The following is a 22359-nucleotide window of genomic DNA, read 5'->3' as shown; positions in this document are numbered from 1 at the left end:
ATAGTATTGTTTGTAACATGTTAAATCCAAGAAGTTTCTTTATTACCACTTAATATGATACATACACATGTATTAACAAAGTCTGCTGATTGCATGTTGATTTCTTATCACATAATGTACCAAGTAGGATTTGGCCTAAATTCAAAGTACCTATTTTCCGTCCCCTATTTATAGTTGAAGCCCGAGGAGTGTACAGTCTTGCAAAGTCTGACTGTAAATTTGAAATTGGCCCAGAGGGATGGGATGTAATGAAGAGTGGTCTTTCAATTTTCTTTGCAGTCTCCTGAGCCCAAAGCATTCCGCACAATGTTTTCTTTTTTGTCAGACCTCTGCAGACATTTAAGTTCTCATTTAATACTCTCTGTGGTGCTAAATTAATCACACCTATCAACATTCCTTCCTTTTCACTTTTGCTTTGGGATGTAGAGACTGGGATACTGCTTTATGGTTTCTACTTAAGACACAGTGAGTGCTGATTTAAGAGCACTTAGTTGTTTTCTGTATTTTGCTACTGATCTATAATCTCATTATTAGCAAATAAGTTGATATCCAGTTCTCCCAACATTTGCAATGTCAGCAGTGGGAAGCAAAACACTTATTCTTGAAGTTGTTGAGGAGAGTTTACAACTTTGATCACCTTTTAAAAAGAACTGTATTAGTGTGAGCACACAAATGGTTACTATTTATAGTTGTGTTGGTTTTGCCCATTTTTAATCTCTTATTCTTATTCTTGTTGTTGCATTTCTGTATTTCTTGTATGTCTGTCTTATTGTTTGCTGCCTAGAAGCCATGATGACCTGCAGTGTAACTGAAAGTCCAAGACTTCTTGGAGCATCACTGCCAACAGCCTCATATTTTCTTCAAAAAGACAAAATAAGTCTCAATTCATGTGCAGTCAGATATGGACAAGTGAATAAGTGCCCTTTATTACTCCCATTGCTTATTCTTATTCCACAAATGGATATCCCAGTTTTTCTGTCTGTGACAATTTGCTTCCAGATGTTATATTTTGCCATACAACCATGCCTTTAAACATAAGAGCCAAGCCCTCGCACAGCAAGCTGACTGCTGCTGCTGCAAAGAGTGGTGGGCAAAATGATGGCAGCTCATCTCATTCACGCTTCTCGAGGTCTACAAAACAGGGAAAAGGTAAACAGGCTGTCAGCTCAGGTCCTGGGTCCCGATCAGGACTTGAGCCCGGCTCTGTGTCAGGGGGCGGGCCTCCACCAGCAGCTAAACTGACCGGAGCACAAGGTTCAGTTTCAAAGCTTGGTTCAAGACTCAAAGTCAACACATCAACAGCAGATAAAGGATCAACTCGTGGTTCAGCAACTGCTCCAGGTGGAAAAACCATGTCCATGGAGAACATCCAGTCTTTAAGTGCGGCCTATGCCACTTCTGGCACCATGTATCCCAATGAGCGGGAGTCCTTGGAACCCTCTGGTGGATACCCTAAAAGTACCATGACATTAGGGCGGAGTACCAGCCGCTCATCTTCCACTGGCCGCAGTACAGCAATTGGAAGCACCCCAAACATCACAGCCTCTGGTATGCACCACATATCAGACTCTTGTGGAGACCAAACTGTGTTTTCTACAGGAACTTCCAGTTTGCGACGGCAGTCTGGAAGATGCACACAAACATTGGATTCAGATGATCGGGGAGAGGTTTCCACCTGTGATCTCCAGGCTCAGCTGAGGGATCTGCAGAGAGAGAATGAAAGTCTCCGGAGGGAACTGGATGGAGGGAGGGATGGAAAGACAGGCTATGGCATTAATAGTGTTAATTTCTGGAGCCCTGATGTAAAGAGAGACAAGGGGAGTAGGCGTGAAGAGGGAGTAAGGACGCCTGCTCTAAAGGAACAGTGCAGAGTGAACCAAGACGATTTACAGGTGAGAAAGCAGACAGCTACAGTGCCTTATGCACTTGAACTTTTACATATTACAGCCTCAAACTTTCAACTTATTTTATTCAGATTTTATGATATAGATCAACAAATAATGATGTATAATTGTAAAGAAAAAGGAAGAAATTTTACATGGTTTTTAAACACTGTTTAAAATGAAAATCAGAGCTTTGGTACACATTTGTTGAACCTCTTTGAATTGCCATTAGCCTAAGTATTGAAGAGGCACCAATTCTGTGCTTCTTGCCCAATACGGATTTCTGTTTCTTGCTTTCTGTCTGAACTTCTTTTGACTTTTTCTGTCCAAGAGCAAAACCTCAGAAACCATTTTGTGCTTTTGTAAAATACAAAAAGTAAAGTACAAAAGTACTCTTTTGTAAAGAGGTAGCAACGGATAATGAAGGATGTGCATCAAAGTACATAATGTTGCATTTTAGAATGAAAATAAAGGGCCATTATAATCTCTGGCCTGTAGATTGTTGCATCTCTACTAAAGCCACTTGAGAGTGTGTGGAAAAAATTGTTCATTAACTAACCATTGTGTCTGAGTTTGAGATATTTTGCAGAGAAGAATAAGCAATTAATTCCAGTACATATTAAAACATATTTCCCAGAGGTTCTACAGCTGCTAGCGCAGTAAAATGTGGTTCTAGTATGGATTTGGAGTGGTTAATACAATGTCACTTATTTTTATTAGTTAAATAGTTAAAAACTGAAAAACATTTAGCAATTTCCTTCCACTTTACAGCTGTGAACTCCTTTGTGTTGGTCTGCCCTATAGAATAATAAGGAAACACGTAGTTATTGTAAGGTGACAAAATATCAAAAAGTAATTTCAGTGAGTTTCTTCATTAGTTACATTCAGATGTTTTGTGTTCATCTCTGAAAATCACTCTGTCAAAACACCATTTGTTCTCATCTTCAAGGTTACATTGAATAGCTTGGCTGCCGTTTTGACTAACAATGTTTTCCATGCTACCTCCATGTGTTTCCATGGGAACTTGTTCAAGGTGTTTGCCGGGTTTGCCGGGTTCTCAAAGGGCTCACAGCTTTTGCTGAAGGAATGGTGACCAGTCTGTCCTGTGCAGTCTCTCCCCCGGAGTCTGTCCCACTCATTCAGAGGTGTTATCCATCTGTCTGCCTCACCCACTGCATGGTGACTGTGTAGTGTCTCTTCTTTGTTTATCCTCCCTTGGTTTTTTATCTCAGTGCCCTTCTGTTTCTCTCTTTATCGGGCATTTTACATCTTTGTGTGTCTGTTCTTTTTCTAGAAGAAAATCCAAATACTACACAGTAATGCTATTCCGATTTAAAAAAAAATTGTTTGAGGTTTCGCAAATTACAGAAGCTGGAACTGTGATTGTTTTGTTGCTTTTACACATACAAAAAACAATATCTGCATCCTCCCGTTGTAACCAAGGAGCCTCCTCTGCATTTTTTATTTCTTTCTTTTTCATCTCACTTGGTCATAAAGTCATAAAGTGTAAGTGCACTATACTGTAACTATACGCACATGCATGACACATGAAGTCAGAAAATGTAAAAAGGAGAGAAATGAATATGAGACAACCTTTTTGCTCTCAAATATGCTTGAAAACTGCTGATTAACATAATTTTCTTCATCTGAAACATGGTGAGCTGACTTGTCCTTGATTGCACCTTTGCATTTTAATTTGCTCAATCTGTTCGGACTCTTTGAACAAGGTCATTCTACCTTAACCAAATCAAATTTAGTTGCCTGATATTAATTTGTGTATTTCTTTCCACGGAATGTCAATTAAAAGCTTTGAAAGCAATTTAAAAAAGCAGCTAAAAGCTTCATTAAGAGCAAATGGTCAAAGTCAGAGAACATGTTTTTTGTGTTGCCTTCTGTCTCTGCTTGTGTCTTTCTCTGCCATTGTCTGTCTCTCATACGCACCCGCCCACAGCTGTTGAGCTCAAGTTGTTCACAGTTTTCTTCACAGTATTGATTTGACCATTCATTAAAGAGCAACCATGTCTTTCCCCGTACCTCAGCCAACACTATAACCCAGTGTCTCCAACTCTTACAAAAAAAGAAAAGGTCACCCTTTATCTTCTCACTTACTTCCAGTTCAGTTTATCTTTTTCTTCTCCATTTTTCTCCCCCATTTCTCACCCCTCCTTTTGTGAACTTTTTATCTTTTTGTGAGTCTCTGGAAAACAGGTGAATCTTACACGATAGCTGCAGTTTACCATAAGGAATGTCACCTTTTCTTGCATCTGCACTCATTTGACCTTTCCCCTCCAGCCATTTGTGTGTTGGGTGTGTATGTGTTTCTTTGATTTGTGAATTTGTACACTGTACACATAAGCATTTGTGTATCTACAGTCTCAGTTGTGTGTGTTTTTGAGAAGGACTGTCCTCCCACTCTAATTTAATATTCAGTGTGAGATGTTGCATTGATTATCCATAAACTCACTCGCCTCGCTCTTCTGCATCTCCACTCTGTGTCCTTGGCACTCTCCACCTTCTGCACAGGAGCACAGAAATCAGAGTGTTGGCGTGAAAAACAAGCAAAGGATTCCCACGAATAATTACTATTAGTGTCAAAATATTAAAGGGGTTTCCTAACAAATTTATTTGTTTTTGCATAGATTATCACTATCAAAACTAGTCAGACTGTACTGATTGAAAGACTCTGTAATGCAAATCTACATGTCAGATGTGTCTGAACATTTACGACATGTCCAGTGGTGGGACAACGTATTTGCTATTTTACAGACTTTCTCATATTTTTTATATTTTTGCCACACTTAAATGTTCTGACTATCAAACAAGAAGGGCTAATTAAAAATGACTATTTTCAAATGAGAATTTCATGCATTAAATGAGAAAAGCTGGAAATCAAAAACGAAGAAGAAAAAGTAGTACCAATCTAAATTTATGCCAAATGTCACAGTATGCTAGGCTTTCACTGTAGTTCACTTGAGATCCAAGCCCTTAGAAATGACTTTGTAACCCATTATAGTTTAATAGATGTCAGTCACTCTTTTAATCTGTTTTTTTTTCTTCAATTCTTTAGACTGAGTCATTATGGTTTGCTTTTTGAGATTTTTAACTTTCTATTAAGTGACAATTTTATTCTACAAGTGCATCTATAATTAGGCCTGGGTGTGACTTTTGAGATAGATAAATCTCACAAAAAAATGTCACTTACATTTACTTACTTATAAGTTCAAAAGGGGGAAGTACTTTTTAAATAAATAAATTCAGTCATAATTTGAAAACTGTAATAAGTCCGGTTATATTTGTTATTAAAATCTGTTTGTCGATCTGAAGCATCTGTGTGTGACAAAAACCAGGACAAATAAGAACAAAGAAAATCCATTTTTGTTACATTTTTGTAGCAAAAATGTAACATTTTTCACAGATGTCATTAAAACAGTAGTCTTAATTTCTCAGCTGTCACAATTCTAATAATTATTTGATCATTTTTGGTTTTAGCAGTGATTTCTTAAGTAGTATGGTACGTACAGCATTGTTCTGCCTGTCATTGTTTGAATATCGTTGAAGATATTGTTTCTCTTCCTCACAAAATATAGTTATTAAAAGAATCTTATTCTTCTTCACCTTTAAGAACAAGTTCTGTCCTTTTTGTCCTCTGACAAAAATTTTTAGTTTTACCTATTTTATGCTGCCAGACTGAAGCCTTGTCTGTCAGTGTGCAGGGTGAGGGATGGCTTGAGGAAGTAACAATCACTTGATAAATTGTTGTCACGAGGACATGAAGTCAAAAGTGTAGGGGAAAAACCAGTCCATGTAAAGCATAGAAACTCATGTGATTGGCAGAATAGTCTTTTTGACTAAAACATTGGACAGACAGTGAGGCTGTCCAAAAAGTTATGAATCATCTAATTGACTACTATGTGCAATATAGTTTACACCCAGTAGTCGTTGCTGTAGTTTATCTTTATGAAACCATTATTTAGAATTTCCTGGTTTTAATTGTGCTAAAGATTTTGAAAACAAAAAACAAAACAAAACAAAAATAAATAAATAAATATATGAAATCAACCGAACCTTTAAAGCAGACCCTCAATAGTTCAATTAATATGCTCCGTTTTTTAAATTTTATTTTATTTTTATTTTTTAAGATAGTATTGATCTGGTTCTCCCCAGCAAAAAAACAAAAAACAAAAACCACACGGTGACTCAAGGATTAAAAAGTTGTAAATAAATAAATAAATAAATAAATAAATAAAGTATTCAGCTGCTTGTTGATCTAGTTTACTGTGTTCCCCAAGTACAAAGACTTTGTCACCAAATTATCAGATGTTATAATTTCAGGAAAAACATAGTCTGAACTTATCACAATTTTGTATGTACAAAACTGCTATTGTTTCTTCCAAAAAAAGGTTGCAGATGAAGCAGAAATCCCCGAAAATGAATACCGAAGGACACAGCTGCTACAGAAACAGCTGTCATACTTCTTATTGAGGTTATGAAAACTTGGGTTTGTGGATACTCTTTTATGTTTTTCCCTTCTAAATTTAATCTTGATCGTAATAAAACTTTCATGTTCAGCTTCTTGTTGATTAGAAATTTTTAATAATTTGCTTTGCTGTTTATGGTTACCAGATGTTCAATTAGATTTGTCCCTTTTTGATGCACTTTGAATAATGAAAAATATAAATATTTCAGAGACACCTGTCCAAGGAACATTCACGTTGTTCTTAATAATTAATAATCTTGTAGAAACATTATCATTACTTAGAGTCAAATTTAGAGATTTATGAGATTAGCTTAATATATTGACATATTTTTTATTTGAAACAAAAACAGATTACTGTTGTCAAACAATATCGAAGTTTTTAGTAATTTACAATATGACAACTATATTTAAGTATTTAAATCTAGTTTCCTTTACTCTATTTAACTCTAGTAAGTACACCAGTGAACTCAGTTCAAACAAATAACCAACTTTATTCTACCTTTCCACTCTAATGGTATGTCAACTACAAATCAATGCTCCATGTACCTACGTGTTTCTAAGATAAAGCCCGCCCCCTTGTGGCGTAGTTGTGTAACTAGCACCCTCTAGCTTTACTGGCATTATGTATCTGTTTCTTTTATCTCATTCTGCTACAGCTGGGGGATATAAGAAGAAACAAGGTCTGTTTTATTTGTTGATTTTAAGACACTCACTCTTTTTATATGTGTGTATGTGTTGTACTCAGTTTTGGCAATTTTGAATTTGAATGATTACTGAAAAAAAATCACTTTGTGGTTGCAGCAACTTCCTTTGACAGTTCAGGAGCTACAGGAGGAGCTGAGAGCTCACAGAGAGACAAACAGTCGCCTGCGGCAACAGCGGCAGCAGAGCAGCTCCTACCGAGAACACCATATGGACCAGGAGTTCAGAGGGGGGCTCAGTCCTGGCCACAGTCCCAGACAAAGTTCCATAAACCTGCACAGTCCAGCACCAAAGAACAGCCCCAAAGCCAGTCCATCGAACACCTACAATCCAAGGCAACAAGAGGCTGACATCATTATTCACAGTCCTGGCTATGGGTGTAATACATTGGCAGCCACGCAGAGACTTAGCCCAGCCAACACCCTTCAGCCTGGACAAAGGAACAGTCCAAGCCAGGCCCTCTACAGTCCTAGTCAGGGAGCATTGCCCAGCTCTAGCCCCCGTCATCCATGTAGCCCCTGTCAGGTGCCTGGGTGCGACGGCTTTTCTTCACCTCCTCCTCAGGATCCAACAGAGGAAAACTTCTTCCGACTGCAGTCAGAACATGAGCGTCAAGCCAATGAGTTGTCCCTGCTGAGGAAGACTATGGAAGAGATGGAGTTGAGAATCGACTCCCAGAAACAGACGCTGGGTGCACGAGACGAGAGTATCCAGAGGCTGCTGGAGTTGCTTCAGGGTCAGGGACAGTGGGGACGAGGACAGCGGACAGGCATAATTACCATGGCAGCCCAGGAAGCTGATGTCCACTTGGAGAACATACATTTGAGAGAGGTGTGTACGTCTTCCTCATAGTTTTTTAATGTGTAATTTCATTTATATTGATAACTTCATTTTACAGGCTCAATGGCAGCAGTAACTGCCATCGAGCAATTTAGTGAGTGTTTTGCATCTCTGGGGAAAACCAGCCTTGTTTTCTTTACAAAGTTGCTTTAATTCAGCTATTGAAATTTTGACCATGGATGTTCTTTTTTAAGGTTAAGGCACAGTTTCTCAATTACATTCAAGTTTCCATTTTGACTAGGCCACTCCAAAATCCTAATTTTGTTGGTAGTAGCCACTCAGGAATATACTTCATTATGTGCTTTGGGTCATTGTCATTCAACATAATCCGAGTATGAATTAGTTTAGGGTCACACACTAATGGTCAGTGATTTTCCTGAAGGATATTCTGAATTCATGGTTTCTTTTTAATGGCAACATAACTGTTTATGGCAGCTATGTTGCCATTTTTAACTGTTGCTATAATGTTGTTTTATTTTTTTTCTCAAAATGTTGTTTTAGCTTTATGCCAAATATAGCAGCATGCACTCGTTCCAGGAAATTAAATTATGATCTTGCTAGTTGACAGAATATTTTACCAGAAGACTTGAGATCATGAAGATGTTTTAGGCTAATGTGAGACCAATTTTGTGTTCATTTTGGACAGAGGGGTTTTTTGTATTGAAACTCCTTCATGAATGCCAATTTTGCAGAGTTTATTTCTTCTGGTTGAATCATGAGCACTGACCGTAACTGAGGCAATTGAGGCCTACAATGCTTTAGATGTTATTCTGGTTTATTTTGTGATGTCCTTTATGAGTGCTTCATTAGCTTTTTATGGTAGGCCAGACAGCCGCTTCTGGAAAGATTTACCACAATTCTGCATTTTCTCCATTTATAAATAATGGGCCTCACTCTGGCTTGCTGGAGTCTGAAAGCCTGAAAATGGCATTGCAGCCCTTTCCAAACTGAGCCAATAAAATCTGTGACTTTATCATTGGATCTTGTAATCTTTTTTTAAAACTCTGTTATAGCTTTTTTTAGTCTTTAGCCCACTTTTTGTCTTTAAGACTTTTTCTTGATTTTAAATGTCTGTCAGTAATCAGACCTGTCTGGTGAAATTGAGCTCAGCTTTAAAAAAATATCTATCACACTTAGTGTGTGATTCAACAGCTCTCCCTTGAAAAACAAATTTTATCTCAAGGGACTTCCTGGTAAAATGCTGATTAAATAGAAAAAAATGGAGACAGTTGTCTTTTCACATGAGAACCAGGTTGTTTCAATAGTTAAATATTTGTGTTGTTTCGTATTTAACAAGAAAATTCTTTTCTGATATGAAGTTTCTTTGATGGTATGATACCTGTAAATGTGTCAAAAAGCAAAAACAGAAGGGACAATTTGTTTTTCATAGCATTACAGCTAAGACTTGAACATCTTTTAAAAAAAATCTTAACAGATTTTCTAATATCAACATTAGCTTTTTTCTTGTGTAACTTCACGCAAAAGCCTGTCTTTCTGCTTTTATCATTGTTTGGCTTTGAGTTTTTATGCATGCACCTGTTTTTTAGTATGTTTTTTGTGTGGTGTTAGAGCAGAAAGCAGCTCAGCAGGTCTTATCAATGGACCAGATTAACATACGGAGAGCGCTAAGCTCCTGTTCAGCCATGCAGTTTTACAATCTCGTGTTGTGTGTGTGTTGGTGCGTGAATGTGTCTCCGTGCTTGTTCAAGAGCATGCACATGTTGCATATATAGCTGCTGATCATTTGTCAGTTGCAATGCAGCCAGCGTTGCATTTGGCATCTCTCTGCAATGAAAGGAATGAATATTAGATGAATTGGGATTATGCTGAACCTCATCAAAAAATATCCAAATGTTAATCTTTTTCTCCTGATGTGACACCCACAGCATGTGGGTTCAGAAAGTGGTGGGGGTGCACAGGTGTGTGTATCCTCCACTGTGAAGGCTAGCAGTATACTGCTCTGTAGCTCCTGACTCCTGCCTTATCTATTTTTAACTTTTAAATCTTCTTAACCTTTAATTTCTCTATCTCTGGCTCTGTGTGCGAGTGTGTATTCTATGTTGGTGTATGCCTCCAACACCGTTTGTGTCGTAATGTTCTTGACTTTCTTTCTCCAAGTCTCCCTCCAGTTAGAATAAAGGAATGTGTGTATGCGTGCGTGGGCGTGAGCATGTGTACACATCTGGATCCTTTCGGCTTGCCATTTCCCTCCAAGGATTTCTGATGGGATATCCACCCTTGCCTGGAGTTTGGCCACCAAGGCGATTTTTGGTTGGTTTAGGCCATGCTAATGCAGAAGTGTGCGCGTATGTATCCGTTTGTCATGTATGGGACCTAACCGTGAGTTGTACGTAAGACTTGAGTACCTGTTTACATATTCTTTTAGTCATGTTATTTTTAAACCATTTGACAGCTTCGGATAGGCTGTGTATTCTGCAAAGGAGGAGGGCAACCATGTCTGAGTGGTCTGTCAAAGGGAGAGGTAGACATGCTAGAAAGGTTCTGTTTTTCTAAAGTAGAAAAATAGGCTGTGTTTATCTGAATATTAATGTATGATTAATGAGAGAAAACACTCTGACCTCCCTGATTGAAAAAAGAGGGAGTGTTGTTCTTTCAGCTTTTTTTCCTTTTTTTTAGTTTCCCTCATGGAAGACAAGGGCAATAGGGTCTTTGCTGGAGCATTTATATACATATATGTGTGCAATTTAACTATGTCCACCACTTTGAACTTTAGCATTCAGGAGTGAAAACATTTAGTCCTTAAAGTTTTCTGAAGTTTCTTTGTAAAGCTTTTTGGGATGTCTTTGAGAAACTGCCAGGAGGTTTGGCAGTTGGATTCCTTTGAAACTCTTTGCTTGATGTATCAGTTTTTGAATGGCTGGTCTGTTTGAAGAACAAGTGTGCAGAACAAGAAGCAGCTAATGTCTGGCACAAGTTGCTTCACTTTGTATATTACACTAGCACATGTCATGGTCAATGCAAGCCAGGGATCATATAGTGAAGCAATTGCCTTTGTTAGGGAGACCTTAGTTTTCTGATTAGCACCAACGGAAATCAGCCCAACCGCTTTTCATTACTGCACTCGTTGCTCACTTTTAAATGACAGTGCTTGTTTAGTTTAAGCAAGGATAATAAATGTCCCTGTTTTCAGTTTGCTGGAAAGTTTGTTTGGAGAATGACTCAATGTTTTTGTTGGTGAGAGGAGAAATACTATTCATAGGTTTAGGTGAATATTTTACAGAAGTAGTGCTTCAGATGTAGGATATGTAAAAATGTATGGTCTTTTAATTCTATCATAACATATCATATCCAGATGTGAAATCACTGTCAGTGTTGATGTGGTCTCTAGAAGTATAGTGACTTTCAAACAATTTCAACCCTTTGAAGTCTTTCTCCAGTTTTCTCCTATGTATTTTCTTAGGACTTTATTTAACAGATCAAAACAAATGTGTCCCTAACTGTGAAGTGGAAGAAATTGTTATTTTTTTAGCTTAGTCAGATCGGATGGAGAGTACTACAGATTCCCAATTGGATTTAGATCTGGGTTTTGACATAAATATTCTTCCATCTAAATTATTTAATTTGAACTTTGATTGAATTTTTATTATCCTGGTCGTAGTTGGGCCTCCTCTTTTTTTACAGCCTCTAACAGGTGTTGCTCTGTCCACCTTTTCATCAGTTTGGCCAGCATCATTACCTCTGCTGAAGATAAGCAACCCCTGACATGTTTCTGCTGTGCAGGGGCAAAAAAGTCATATTTTGGCCCTGCCTGATCAGAGCATCTCCACTTGTCTGTGGCAAATCTTAGATAGAACTTCTTATAGTTTTCCTTCAACTGTGCCATTCTTCTGGGAAAAATAAATAGTTGTCCTGTCAACAGATTGTCCCATTTGTGCTTTGGATTTCTACAGCTCCTCCAGAGTTACCATGGTTACCATAGGCACTTCTTGAAATGAAAACCTAACCAGACTGTATCTTTGACCTTTCTGGTATGTTCTTTAGATGTTTGTCTCTTATATTCAAACCATTCTGAAGCCTTCACACCACAGCTGTATTTATGCTGAAATTAAATTATACTCTGGTGCTAACTAGCTAACTAGCTGACCCCTTTAGATATTGTTTGTGCTGGATTTTAATTAGAGGGTACAGAGTAAAGAAGACTGAATATAAATCTGGGTCACATTTTATAGCTGTTTTGGGTTGGTCTTTTGTGTATAATCCCAATAAGATACATTGAACCTTGTTGCTGTAATGTGGTAAAATGTGAAGAAATTCCCAGGTCATACTGCAGTGCTTCTCAATTCCAGTCCTCAGGCCCCCCTACGCTGCATGTTTTAGATGTGCCTCTATTCCAGAACAGCTGATTCAAATGATTGCATGACCATCAAGTGCTGCAGAAACCTGTTGATCACCCATAGATTCAATCCAGGTGTGTAGCAGAAGGGAAACACCTAAAACATGCAGGGCAGGGGGGCCTGAGGACCGGAATTGAGAAACGCTTAACACATCACTTTAAAAAGTTGTGGATCACTGCTGATGATGTACATCCATTAGAGCAGGGGTGGGCAATCCTGGTCCTCGAGGGCCGGTGTCCTGCAACTCTTATATGTCTCCCTGGTCCAACACACTTGAATCCAATAGTTGAATCACCTCCTAAGTGCAGTCAAGTTCTCCAGAGTTCTGCTAATGACCTCATTATTTGACTCAGGCGTGTTGAAGTAGAGATGCATCTAAAAGTTGCAGGAGACCGGCCCTCGAGGCCTGGAGTTGCCCACCCCTGTATTAGAGGATGGTGTAGGTCAGGGTACTCAAGTTCAGTCCTCGAGAGCTACCACCCTGCAACTTTTAGATACACCCATTATCTTACACACCTGGATCAAATGAATAGCTCGTTACCAAGCCTCTGCAGAGCTGAGTTACTGCTGGTGAGGGAATTCAGCCTTTTGAAATAGGTGTTCTAGATCAGGAATGTTTCTAAAGTTGCAGGATGGTAGTTCTCTAGGACTGAACCTGAGCAGCACTAGTGTAGGTAAGGTCATATTATCATGAGTGTTACCAGTTTAACCTTACCAACATAATATTAGTGCATGGTGTCAGAAGAATTAACATAAATATTGAATTTCCTTATTTTAAACTGATTTTTAATTTTACACCAAACTATTATGTGGTGTAAAATTTTAATTCTTGCAGTACTAAAAGTGACCACAAAGTGGTACTGTTCAGTTAGAGTTTAGCTGCTGTGGTGATTACATGCACTGTGAAGCAAAGTTATGTGTGATGGGACACACAAACACACATATGCATGCTGAGAGGCATAAATCTGGGTCTAATTGACTCTCCCTAGCCGCCAGGTCCCTGCAGACCCAATAATAACAGCAGCACCACTGGTCTTATCCTGCCCAGCCCTGACCTGCTGCCAAAGGCATACACGCATAAACATACACTCTTACTGTGAGATTTCTGCTTTGGCATTTATATATTCTTACATATAGTGATGTTGTCATATGTTCTGTAGGGGCTCTAAATAGAGTAAGGGTCCCTATTTCATGTGAAGACATCTCACTCAGTGTGGGATCAGGAAGGTTGAGTATATTACTCTGCTGTTAAAAAGAAGCAAGCAAGCACTTACGACTCCCCTGGTTTTAAAACTCATTCTGCTTGTTTTGGCAGCTCCTCCCTATCTGCTCTTTCCTCAGAAAATATTGATGAAGCTTCAGAAATGTTGATTTCTAAACTCTTCAGTGCTAACATGTTGAAATTGGAAGCTCATGTCAGCAGAACCTTATTTTTTCTGTTTTGGGATTTTTTTTCCCATTTTACTTACTTCTTTCTCTTAATTTTAATTATGCCTATTTTTTAGTTTTCCTCGTTCTCTCTTTATTTCCTCCTTTTTGTTTCATTTACTTGACAGAAAGCTTGTCCTGGTTGGTACCTTTTTAGGCCTACATTCTTCTGTACTCATGCCTTATACAAGTGGTCCTCAATGATTTTATGTTATGCCCCCATATGGAATATGTTTTTTCTTTTTGCAGCAATTCCCCCTTACATGAAAAACTATTGAGAACTTGACCTTATTTAATTATTTATCTGTACGAATCACTGGCATCATTCTAAACATAATTTTTTTGTCAACTTCATCAGCTTTTTCCTTTTTAAGGAAAAAGGTATATAGCTTTTTAAAATTTGCAACTTGGTTATATTTTAGCTTATTATAAGAGATGAAATATGCACAAAATTTTGCATTCACAGTAAATCTAAGGGCTTATAGGGACAGTAGTCCAGGGCCCCAAGTTTTGGGGTACCTCAAAGATTAAAGATGTTTTTGTCATTAATGTATGTTATACAAACATTGTACCTTTTATCAAACACAAGATCATAAGAGGTGTGGTATTTTAATATTGTTACATTTTTATTAACTTAAATATTTAAAAAGTCTGAAGTTATAGTACATCTTTTTGGGCCAACTTGGAGCATGCTACATGCATAAGGGTTATTAAGGCTTCATTGTATTTCCTTGTCTTTTCTGTCGACTATCATCACTTGCCTCTGCCGCTGCTTTTCGTTTCACTGTCACAAACTTCTCTAGATCACCCACAACAATGGTATCACCATATACACCATATATACACCCATAGACACCCATAATGTCTATGGGTGTGACTGTGTTGCTTACTTCTTCTACTGGGTTGAACAGGGAGCATGTTGATTAGCTTGAGCACTGCTGTCACCTAGTGATTGGAGGCCTTACAGCCATTCTTTGTTTCTCAGGAAGACAAACTTCCTCTGAGTTTATGATTGTCTTGACAAACTGCTCAGGAGTATGTTTACTGACTGTATGTTTTAAATCTCTTATGTGTCTGAAGTAAGGATTCACTGATTGCTTAACAGTGTAAATATTCAGTTATATTTTACTGCTTGGTAACGTTTAGAATATTTCTTTTATTTTATAAGGCCAGCAGCAACATAAACCAATTATATATTTAAGTCCTGTCTCCCTTTTGAGACATATAAATTACAAGTGAAGGTCTAACGTAAATAAATATGTAATAATCTGTTATGGTTATGAAGCCAAGCATGCAGCTGCAATAAAATTTGTGATTGATGTAACAGTCTTACACATTAAACAATAAATCATTTTCCCTTTCCAAATGCTTAGCTGGCCAGTGCTACAGTTTGTTTTAAAATAAAAGCTTATAAGCTTATATGAAAAGAATTTGGTTGTGGTCCACTTTAATTCTTTGTGGAAAGTGGGTGGGTGGATGATGGTGGGAGAACAAATGGATAAAATTCTAAGAAATGTTTCTGGCTTGATGTTTATGATTAGCATTGGCAAAGTATATTGTACATATTGACTAATATAGCTATATATACTTTGTATTGTTCTCTATATCCATATATTTTGTTTCCAATACCCTTTTGCTTGATTCAGATCAAATTTATCAAATTTATTTATGATATACTGCAAAATGTTTGTTTCAAACACAGCCTAACAGCAAGAACCTTGTATACAGATGTCAAACATGATGTTGGAGGAGTGATGACTTGAGCCCATTTTGCAACTATAGATATTGAAGCTCCTTGCAATTTCAGCATTGTGCATAAAAATCAGTATTTAAAACTGAAATATGATGCCCTTTGTTGAAATGATGAGCTTTCATTTAAATTGGACTTTTCCTGCTTTAGAATACTTTTCAATATTAGATTATTTTAATTTTTTAACCTTAATTAAAAAATTCCTCATTTCGCCTGTTGTCTGATCTGTTACGTTTTATACATAACTGCATGCCATGTTTTGTGTTTGGCACACTTAACACCATTGCCTCAAGGCCAGAATTGAACTGTTTTGACCATATCCTTCGGTCAGTGTTGTAGTGTTGTATTTGATTCTGTTCTGTCCATGTCCTCAGATCTGACATATGTGGAACAGAGACGATAGCCTTAGATGACATGCTCTCTTGACTTAATTTCCTTCTCTGAGACAGAAATTTTTGAAGGATGTAAAATGTATGCACAGGCTTTGACAGAAAGGTAAGGTAAATTATGCCTCATACCTCTGTCCAAGTCCAAGTAACTTAAGTCCTGACCTCAGGTATCTATGTCTGAATACATTTGATTTTGTTTGTATAATCTTTTCAGGAAAGGTTTGCATGTACTCTCTTATTGAATGTAAATGCATTCAGAAAAATATAATAACTGTTCAAGTAACAGATGTCTTCCCTTTAAAATTGAATGCACTTTGTGTTAGTGCGGTCACAATTTGTATTAAAATCTCTATGAAACAGTGGAGTAACAAGGCATTTTCAAAGCAACTTTTCATGTGCCAGGATGTGTGCTTTTGTGTGTGCCTGTAGCTTGAATATCGTTCATGGTTTTGTGTAGGCATTGCTGCAGGTCAGTGCTACCGTTAATTATTGATAGAAGAAGCTTAGCGCATGTGCTGGCAGAAACTGTTGCCTAGCACAAGCTTCAGCATGCCAGAGACATCTGCAAGAGAGACAGTGAAAACAAGTGGGAGAAAAAAAATTGGAGATTCATGCCGAAAAGGGTGGTCGAGACTGATTCATTTGTTCTAAACCTGAAGGTGCCTTCTACTACCCACTAGCAAACAGAGAAAGAACATGATATGAACCTGGCAGAAAAATCCATCCAGCCTTTTCTAAGATAGAAATCATCCTTTGGCGAGTATAGCATCAAGGACTAGACTAAAGATCATAGGAAAAGTTTTATTGACTCTCTAGCACAGCAATGGATTTTATAACATTCCTAAAGAAAACACAACCTGAGGAGCACAAAGGAAGGAGCCAGTGAGATTTATCAGTGTTTCTTTGCAAGTGGCTTTGAAGCTGTGGGTGTTAGAAAAAGCTAAAGATGATGAGCCGTCAGGCTTGCTTTTACCGGGTCCCTCCCCCGGAGCTCCATCGGCGTAACCAGCTCCCAGCTGATCCGGCTAAGAGCAGAACTCTGCAAACTGTCATTGATATGAAGGTAGGACTGAGCAAATCCACAAGAAGGCAATATTTTCAGTGATAATATCCCACTTCTCAGCTGTTCAGCATGCTAGTTAGTGATAAATCTATTCTCCTTTTGGCAGTGAGTGAGGTTGTTTTCTTTTTCTTTTTTTTATTATCTGTGACAATAGTTCACGTCTGTTGCATGCTCCTGCTTCAGCGTGAATAGAGTAGAAAATCTGCATCGACTTCGCCAAAACATACAGTGCATGCATTGTATCCTGATTATCAGTTAAATGTATATCATTCTATCGTGCCTTACTATAGCCGCAATGTCCAGTATTGGACCATGCAGAATTAAACACTTATTCAGTTTGTTTCAAATGTCACATATGGAACCCTTCACTCTCATCTCAGCCTTTTGAAGCTGTTACTGCTGTGAAAAATGCAGTTGACTCCACATGTGTCTTTGAGTAATCCCCCCCCCCACACAATTTAGTGTTCCTTCAGCAAAGCACTTGTTCTAAAAGTGATTTCCCTACCTCAAAGCCACAGTTATTTTTTACACATACTTTGTGACTTTTCCACCTATTAAAAGCCCAGCAGGGTTGTACACAGAAAGCAAACAGAAATAGCAAAGGTAAAACTGGCTGAGTTATTTGGAAATAGAAGCAGAAAGGCCTATGACACACTTGAAGTGGAAAAAATAGATGCAATCCTGCTAGTATAAAACTTACCTCGTTTAACCAGCTTATTAAAGTTCCTTTATATCTGACCTTTCTTTGTTTTAGTCTTTGCTGTGCTGCTTGTTTTAAGATGTGCAAATTTATGCTTTGTAATTGCAGAACACGAACGCTTCTTTCTGTTTTGATCCTGATGTTATCTGGCAGGTACTGTATTAGTGCTCGTGTGTTTATCTTTTAGTTCATTTGACATAGACAACTGTTTTCTGTTATCACTTTTAACCTCTTTCCCTAATCCTTCTGAGTTGTGGTGCAGCAATGACATCTACCATTGCTTGTTTTTTTTTTGATATTTTGGAGTTATATAGATAGCCATCCTTCTGTATGTCAAGTTAATTTTAGTAATAAGCAGTTTGTCTTTGCTATGCCTTTTATTTTTTTTATCTTCCAATGGAAGTTGCACATATAATATATAATGCTGAGAGCATAGCTAGTGTGTTACTGTTTTCCTGGCTATCCAAAAAGCTTCTGCCCAAGTGTACACTCTAGTATGTTTGTTTCAGTAATTTAATATGCACCTTTATGTGTTCCTGCTTGCTCTGCCCATGTGCTTTTAGAAACATATGCAGCACAGTGTGGTTTGCAGGGCTGATGTCAGAGGATGTAATAGTGGTCAAATGTCTACATCTCTGCTTGTGGTTTGTGCTGATGGCACTGTACAGTCTGCTTCCAGTTATTTAATTATGTTTCTCTTCTTTTTCAAGGTTTAGAGTTTAACACTTGTCCAAATCCATGCAACTTTACAAGCTCTGGACTTGTTCATGACAGACTGTTCAATCATGGATACTCATTTATTTTTTGTCTTGAGCTGTTCACAGATGTATGCATTCATCTTTGAATTTTTTTTTTTATCTATCTCTGCTAAAATTTTGATCTGACACTGGGTTGGACAATTGTGATCAAAAATTTGCAAACACTTATGATTACAAATTCCATATTAATTTTTGGCTTTAATGATTTCATTTAAGCATTTTTTTTGCTTGTTTGTTTGTTTTCTTTACAGGGTTTAATGACTATACAACATCTATAATGGGTTTTTGTAAACCTGCTATGCCATTGAATTCATGAATAGTTTATGTAAAATCCGGACCCCTTCTGACGTCTGTAAATAAACAACCTAATATTGATCATATTTCTGTTTGGAATCCTCATTGCTCTCTTTGTATAAAAGTTTCAGGTAAATCACTTTGGATAGTTTTCATCTTAGACCCTTCTGCGATCAAATCTTATGTCTGAGCCCTATTCCTGCTGATATATTAGTAGTTATCAGTTTCTGACTCTGTACCAAAAATGCATTTGCTGGTGCAGGACACCAAGATCTCTTCCCTGGAGAGAAACATCAGAGACTTAGAGGATGAGGTCCAGATGCTAAAAACCACCGGCCTGTTGCACCCTGATGAAAGGCAGGATGAACTCAAGCAGGTGGAAGTCTACAAGAGCCACTCTAAATTTATGAAAACTAAGGTAGAAACTCTTTGCATGTCACACCAGCCGGCGTCATGCTGCATGATTTGAGTGATGCATGTTACATCATGAGTGCATGAGCACTTGTTTATAATCTATATTTCTCTAATATATGGTTATTTTAGGCTTCTGCTGAGCTGTTGTCTTACTATGTTTATGATGTATTGAAAATCATGTTTTATGTGGGAATTGATGTGAAGAAATGAAACACATTTTGTGAAACATTATGTTTTGTGATGTATGGAGTATGTATAGTATATCCAGTTTACATTATTAGGTAGAGCTTGACAAACCATCCTTCAGAACTTCATTTAATTGAGCAAGATTTGCTATTATGTATCTGGAACATGACATCAATATTTTGGCCCAAATTGGCAAACATCATGTAGTTCCTTCATCCATGATGTGACTCTTCTTGTTTTACCAGATTCTAAAGGTACTCTACCATGGAGCGCATTGGTGTACAAGAAACTTAAGAATCCAATTTGAGATTGTTAATGCTTTGATTCAATTACATTCAAATTCAGCAAATACTTTATTCATTCTAAAGAGATATTAAATGTTTCTGCAACCTATGTTCTCCAAGTTTCTTTAAAAAGTATTTAGATATTTCTTGCTGTGGGCAGGAGTGATCTCCAGTAGTCAGTTTTAGTGAGCATCTAAAGAAGCCTCTGATTGAAGGTAACACATTGAATGTTCTCATTTGGTATTGCTCATACCTTAGTTGTAACAAGTAGATATTTGAACAACTGTTTCTTTTCTTTCTCCTCACACCAGCTGTACTAATTCTCTTGTGTTGTCTGCCGTTGGTAAGGCCTCTTTGTCCAAACAACTGCCACTCACTGATGTTTCTACATTCCCAGTAGTTCAGCAGTTTCTGAAATTACATGTTCAAAGTCACTTAAATTCTTTTTCTTTCCCTATTCTGAGGTTCAGTTTTAATTTCAGCAGGCAAACTGGATGGTGTATGTACCAATGTTTTGAATAGCTTCTGTGCATTGGAATGAAAGGCATAAAGCCTTTCATTAGGCTGGATTTGAGGTAACCTCAAAACCAGCCTCTGTTTCAATATACCTGAGTCAAATAATCAGGACAGCTGTTTAATTAAGGTGTTTTGAACCAGGGGCACATCTAAACGTTGGTGAGCACCGGCCCTCGAGTCCTGGATTTGAGGAGCCCTGGTCTAAAGTATGCATAGTGCTACTGAGGACAGAATCAGTTCACACTGACTGTGAAGTCAATGTCTGGTTTTACGGTTTCCAATAACTGTGAGGTGAAAACTTGGAGCCTTTTTAAGTTTGCCAATATTAGTCAGTTCTCATCAGTGCAGGCAGATCATCTGAATAGCATACTCTGAGATTAATTATTGAGCAACTGCTGAGACACTTGAGCAGAGCTTGTGCAAATTATGTAACAGTGCCACAAATATTTAATGATTATGGCATCTCTGGTTTATGCTAAGGATTTCTTCTTAACTTTCCCAAACCAAAACTGTGGCAGCCTGGTATAGGTAGACTGTTATATATCCTATATTGCCAGATTCATTTAATATGATTCTGGGAAGTAATTTTCTGAATGTGGAGTGTCTTAGTATTCCTCAGAAACACAAGACAGATACACAAATTTGTGTGTGTGTGTTTTTGGGGGCGGGAGCGGTATCAGGTCTCTCCTGTTTAAAGTGATAACATGTTTGATGGAACACACTCACGAACTATCGGCTTTCTGTGAATCATGCTGTTCTGCACTTAAGAAAGGCTTGAGAAAGATTTCTCTTTGTATGGCTGACTGCTGCTTTTCTTTTGACATTCAAATGTGCACTGGATGACATACACAAAATTAAACAGACACTAGAATATTTTGGAGATTCCATAGGTTGGAGAGGTCACTCGGTGGAAAATAAATCTTTGGAGAGTGTAGAATGTGTCATCAGTTTATGTATCTGTAGCAGAAAACGCACTATGTGAAACATGTTTAAATGGATAAATGTGGCCTCTGGTTTAAGATGTTTTCAGTGGTCTATCACACTGAAAAAGTATGTTATTAAAGCAATCCATTTAACATATGGTCAGAATCCTTGTTTGGAATTAGGTCTCAAGTTTCACAGAGTTTCTGTCCATATGGCTGTGATGGCTATTTATTCTACTTTGATGGCTGAGGTCAATGAATCGTGCTACATGTGAAAAGGTTTCTCTCGGGCTCATTAATGGTGCTCTTTGTATGGGCCCGTTTGTCATTGCATCGGGGGAAGTTCCAGATGCAATCATAAAAGAGATGTTTTTATGAATGGGCCTCTGACAGATGAATGTGAGCTTACAACGGCAGAGGAACAGAGAAGGGGAGTTCTCTCTTCACCCATGATATACATCACAGTGATGGCTCTAGCTTGCTTTTGCATATCTCATCTTTCTGCGTACAGTCACACAGAGACACAGAAAGTCACCACACATGCAGCAATGCACAGATTCATTCTATATCCTTGAAGTGTTTGGGTTCGTGGTGTTTCAGCTGTGGTGGTGACTGCCATTGAGGTGCAACTGTTGTTAAAGAAACCAGAGAGGGCATCGTCCCTGTCGTCCCTGCCTTCCCTGTTTTCCTCTCTGGACTTTGATCTGGTCAAATGCTATAAAACTATTGAGTAACATAGTTTGGTAAATGAGTTCTTTAAGTGGCTGAGCTACTTTTGTAGAGGTTTACTTCAAAAGTCTGAGCTGTGTGATTCAGAAGATTGTATCTGCACACACAATTAGACTTTTAGCTTAGTAGTTGCTGTCGTGTTGTCTCTGTGTTTCTGTAGGAGCAGACATTGTCACCATGTGTGTCTTCCATCAGACCAGCTCCTACCTTCCTCATGCCCACTCAACTGCCTTGGATCACAGAACAAGAAGAAGTACTCATTTTATTAGCCTCTTTACTGTTAGATTGTTTCTTTAATTGGCTAATGTTTAAAATATCTGCTTTCTGTTTTAAATTTAAACATCAAGTCTTGTGCTTCCTTTCTGAATAATTTTTTGCTCTTCATGTTTCATCCTGTCACCTCTCTGAAGTCGCCTGGCAAACATTTTCCTAATTTCACAGTTTACTGTGCCTCTGTTTTACCTTCATGGGTCCTTGGGGGTCATTCTGTGCCTACAGGTTTTTACATGTGGTGTGGTTCAGTCTGACTTTCATTTTCATGTGGTGAATTCTGCTTACTCAGTTTGAGAAATCTCACTTTTAAAACAACTCTGCATTTTTGGCACCAGTCAGATTCCAGCCTTCTGTACATCAGTCTACTCGGCAAAGAAACCTCCCTGTGTTGGTGA

At 38.0% G+C, this 22359-nt stretch overlaps 1 protein-coding gene across 1 annotated transcript in view; it reads left to right on the top strand.

The window, feature by feature from the left end:
• LOC116727858 (ELKS/Rab6-interacting/CAST family member 1-like) overlaps positions 1-22359 on the top strand; it is a 163397-nt gene that overhangs the window by 1195 nt on the left and 139843 nt on the right. Inside the window, exons 2-6 of the mRNA XM_032575516.1 lie at positions 785-1892; positions 7017-7040; positions 7162-7893; positions 17696-17740; positions 18902-19057. Of these exons, the coding sequence (XP_032431407.1) occupies positions 1023-1892; positions 7017-7040; positions 7162-7893; positions 17696-17740; positions 18902-19057 (1827 nt within the window). The 5' untranslated portion in view covers positions 785-1022. The remainder of the gene's footprint in view (positions 1-784; positions 1893-7016; positions 7041-7161; positions 7894-17695; positions 17741-18901; positions 19058-22359) is intronic.

Source organism: Xiphophorus hellerii, chromosome 1 (assembly GCF_003331165.1).
Source record: "Xiphophorus hellerii strain 12219 chromosome 1, Xiphophorus_hellerii-4.1, whole genome shotgun sequence".
Classification (NCBI taxonomy): domain Eukaryota; kingdom Metazoa; phylum Chordata; class Actinopteri; order Cyprinodontiformes; family Poeciliidae; genus Xiphophorus; species Xiphophorus hellerii.
This window is presented reverse-complemented; position numbering and strand designations above follow the sequence as displayed.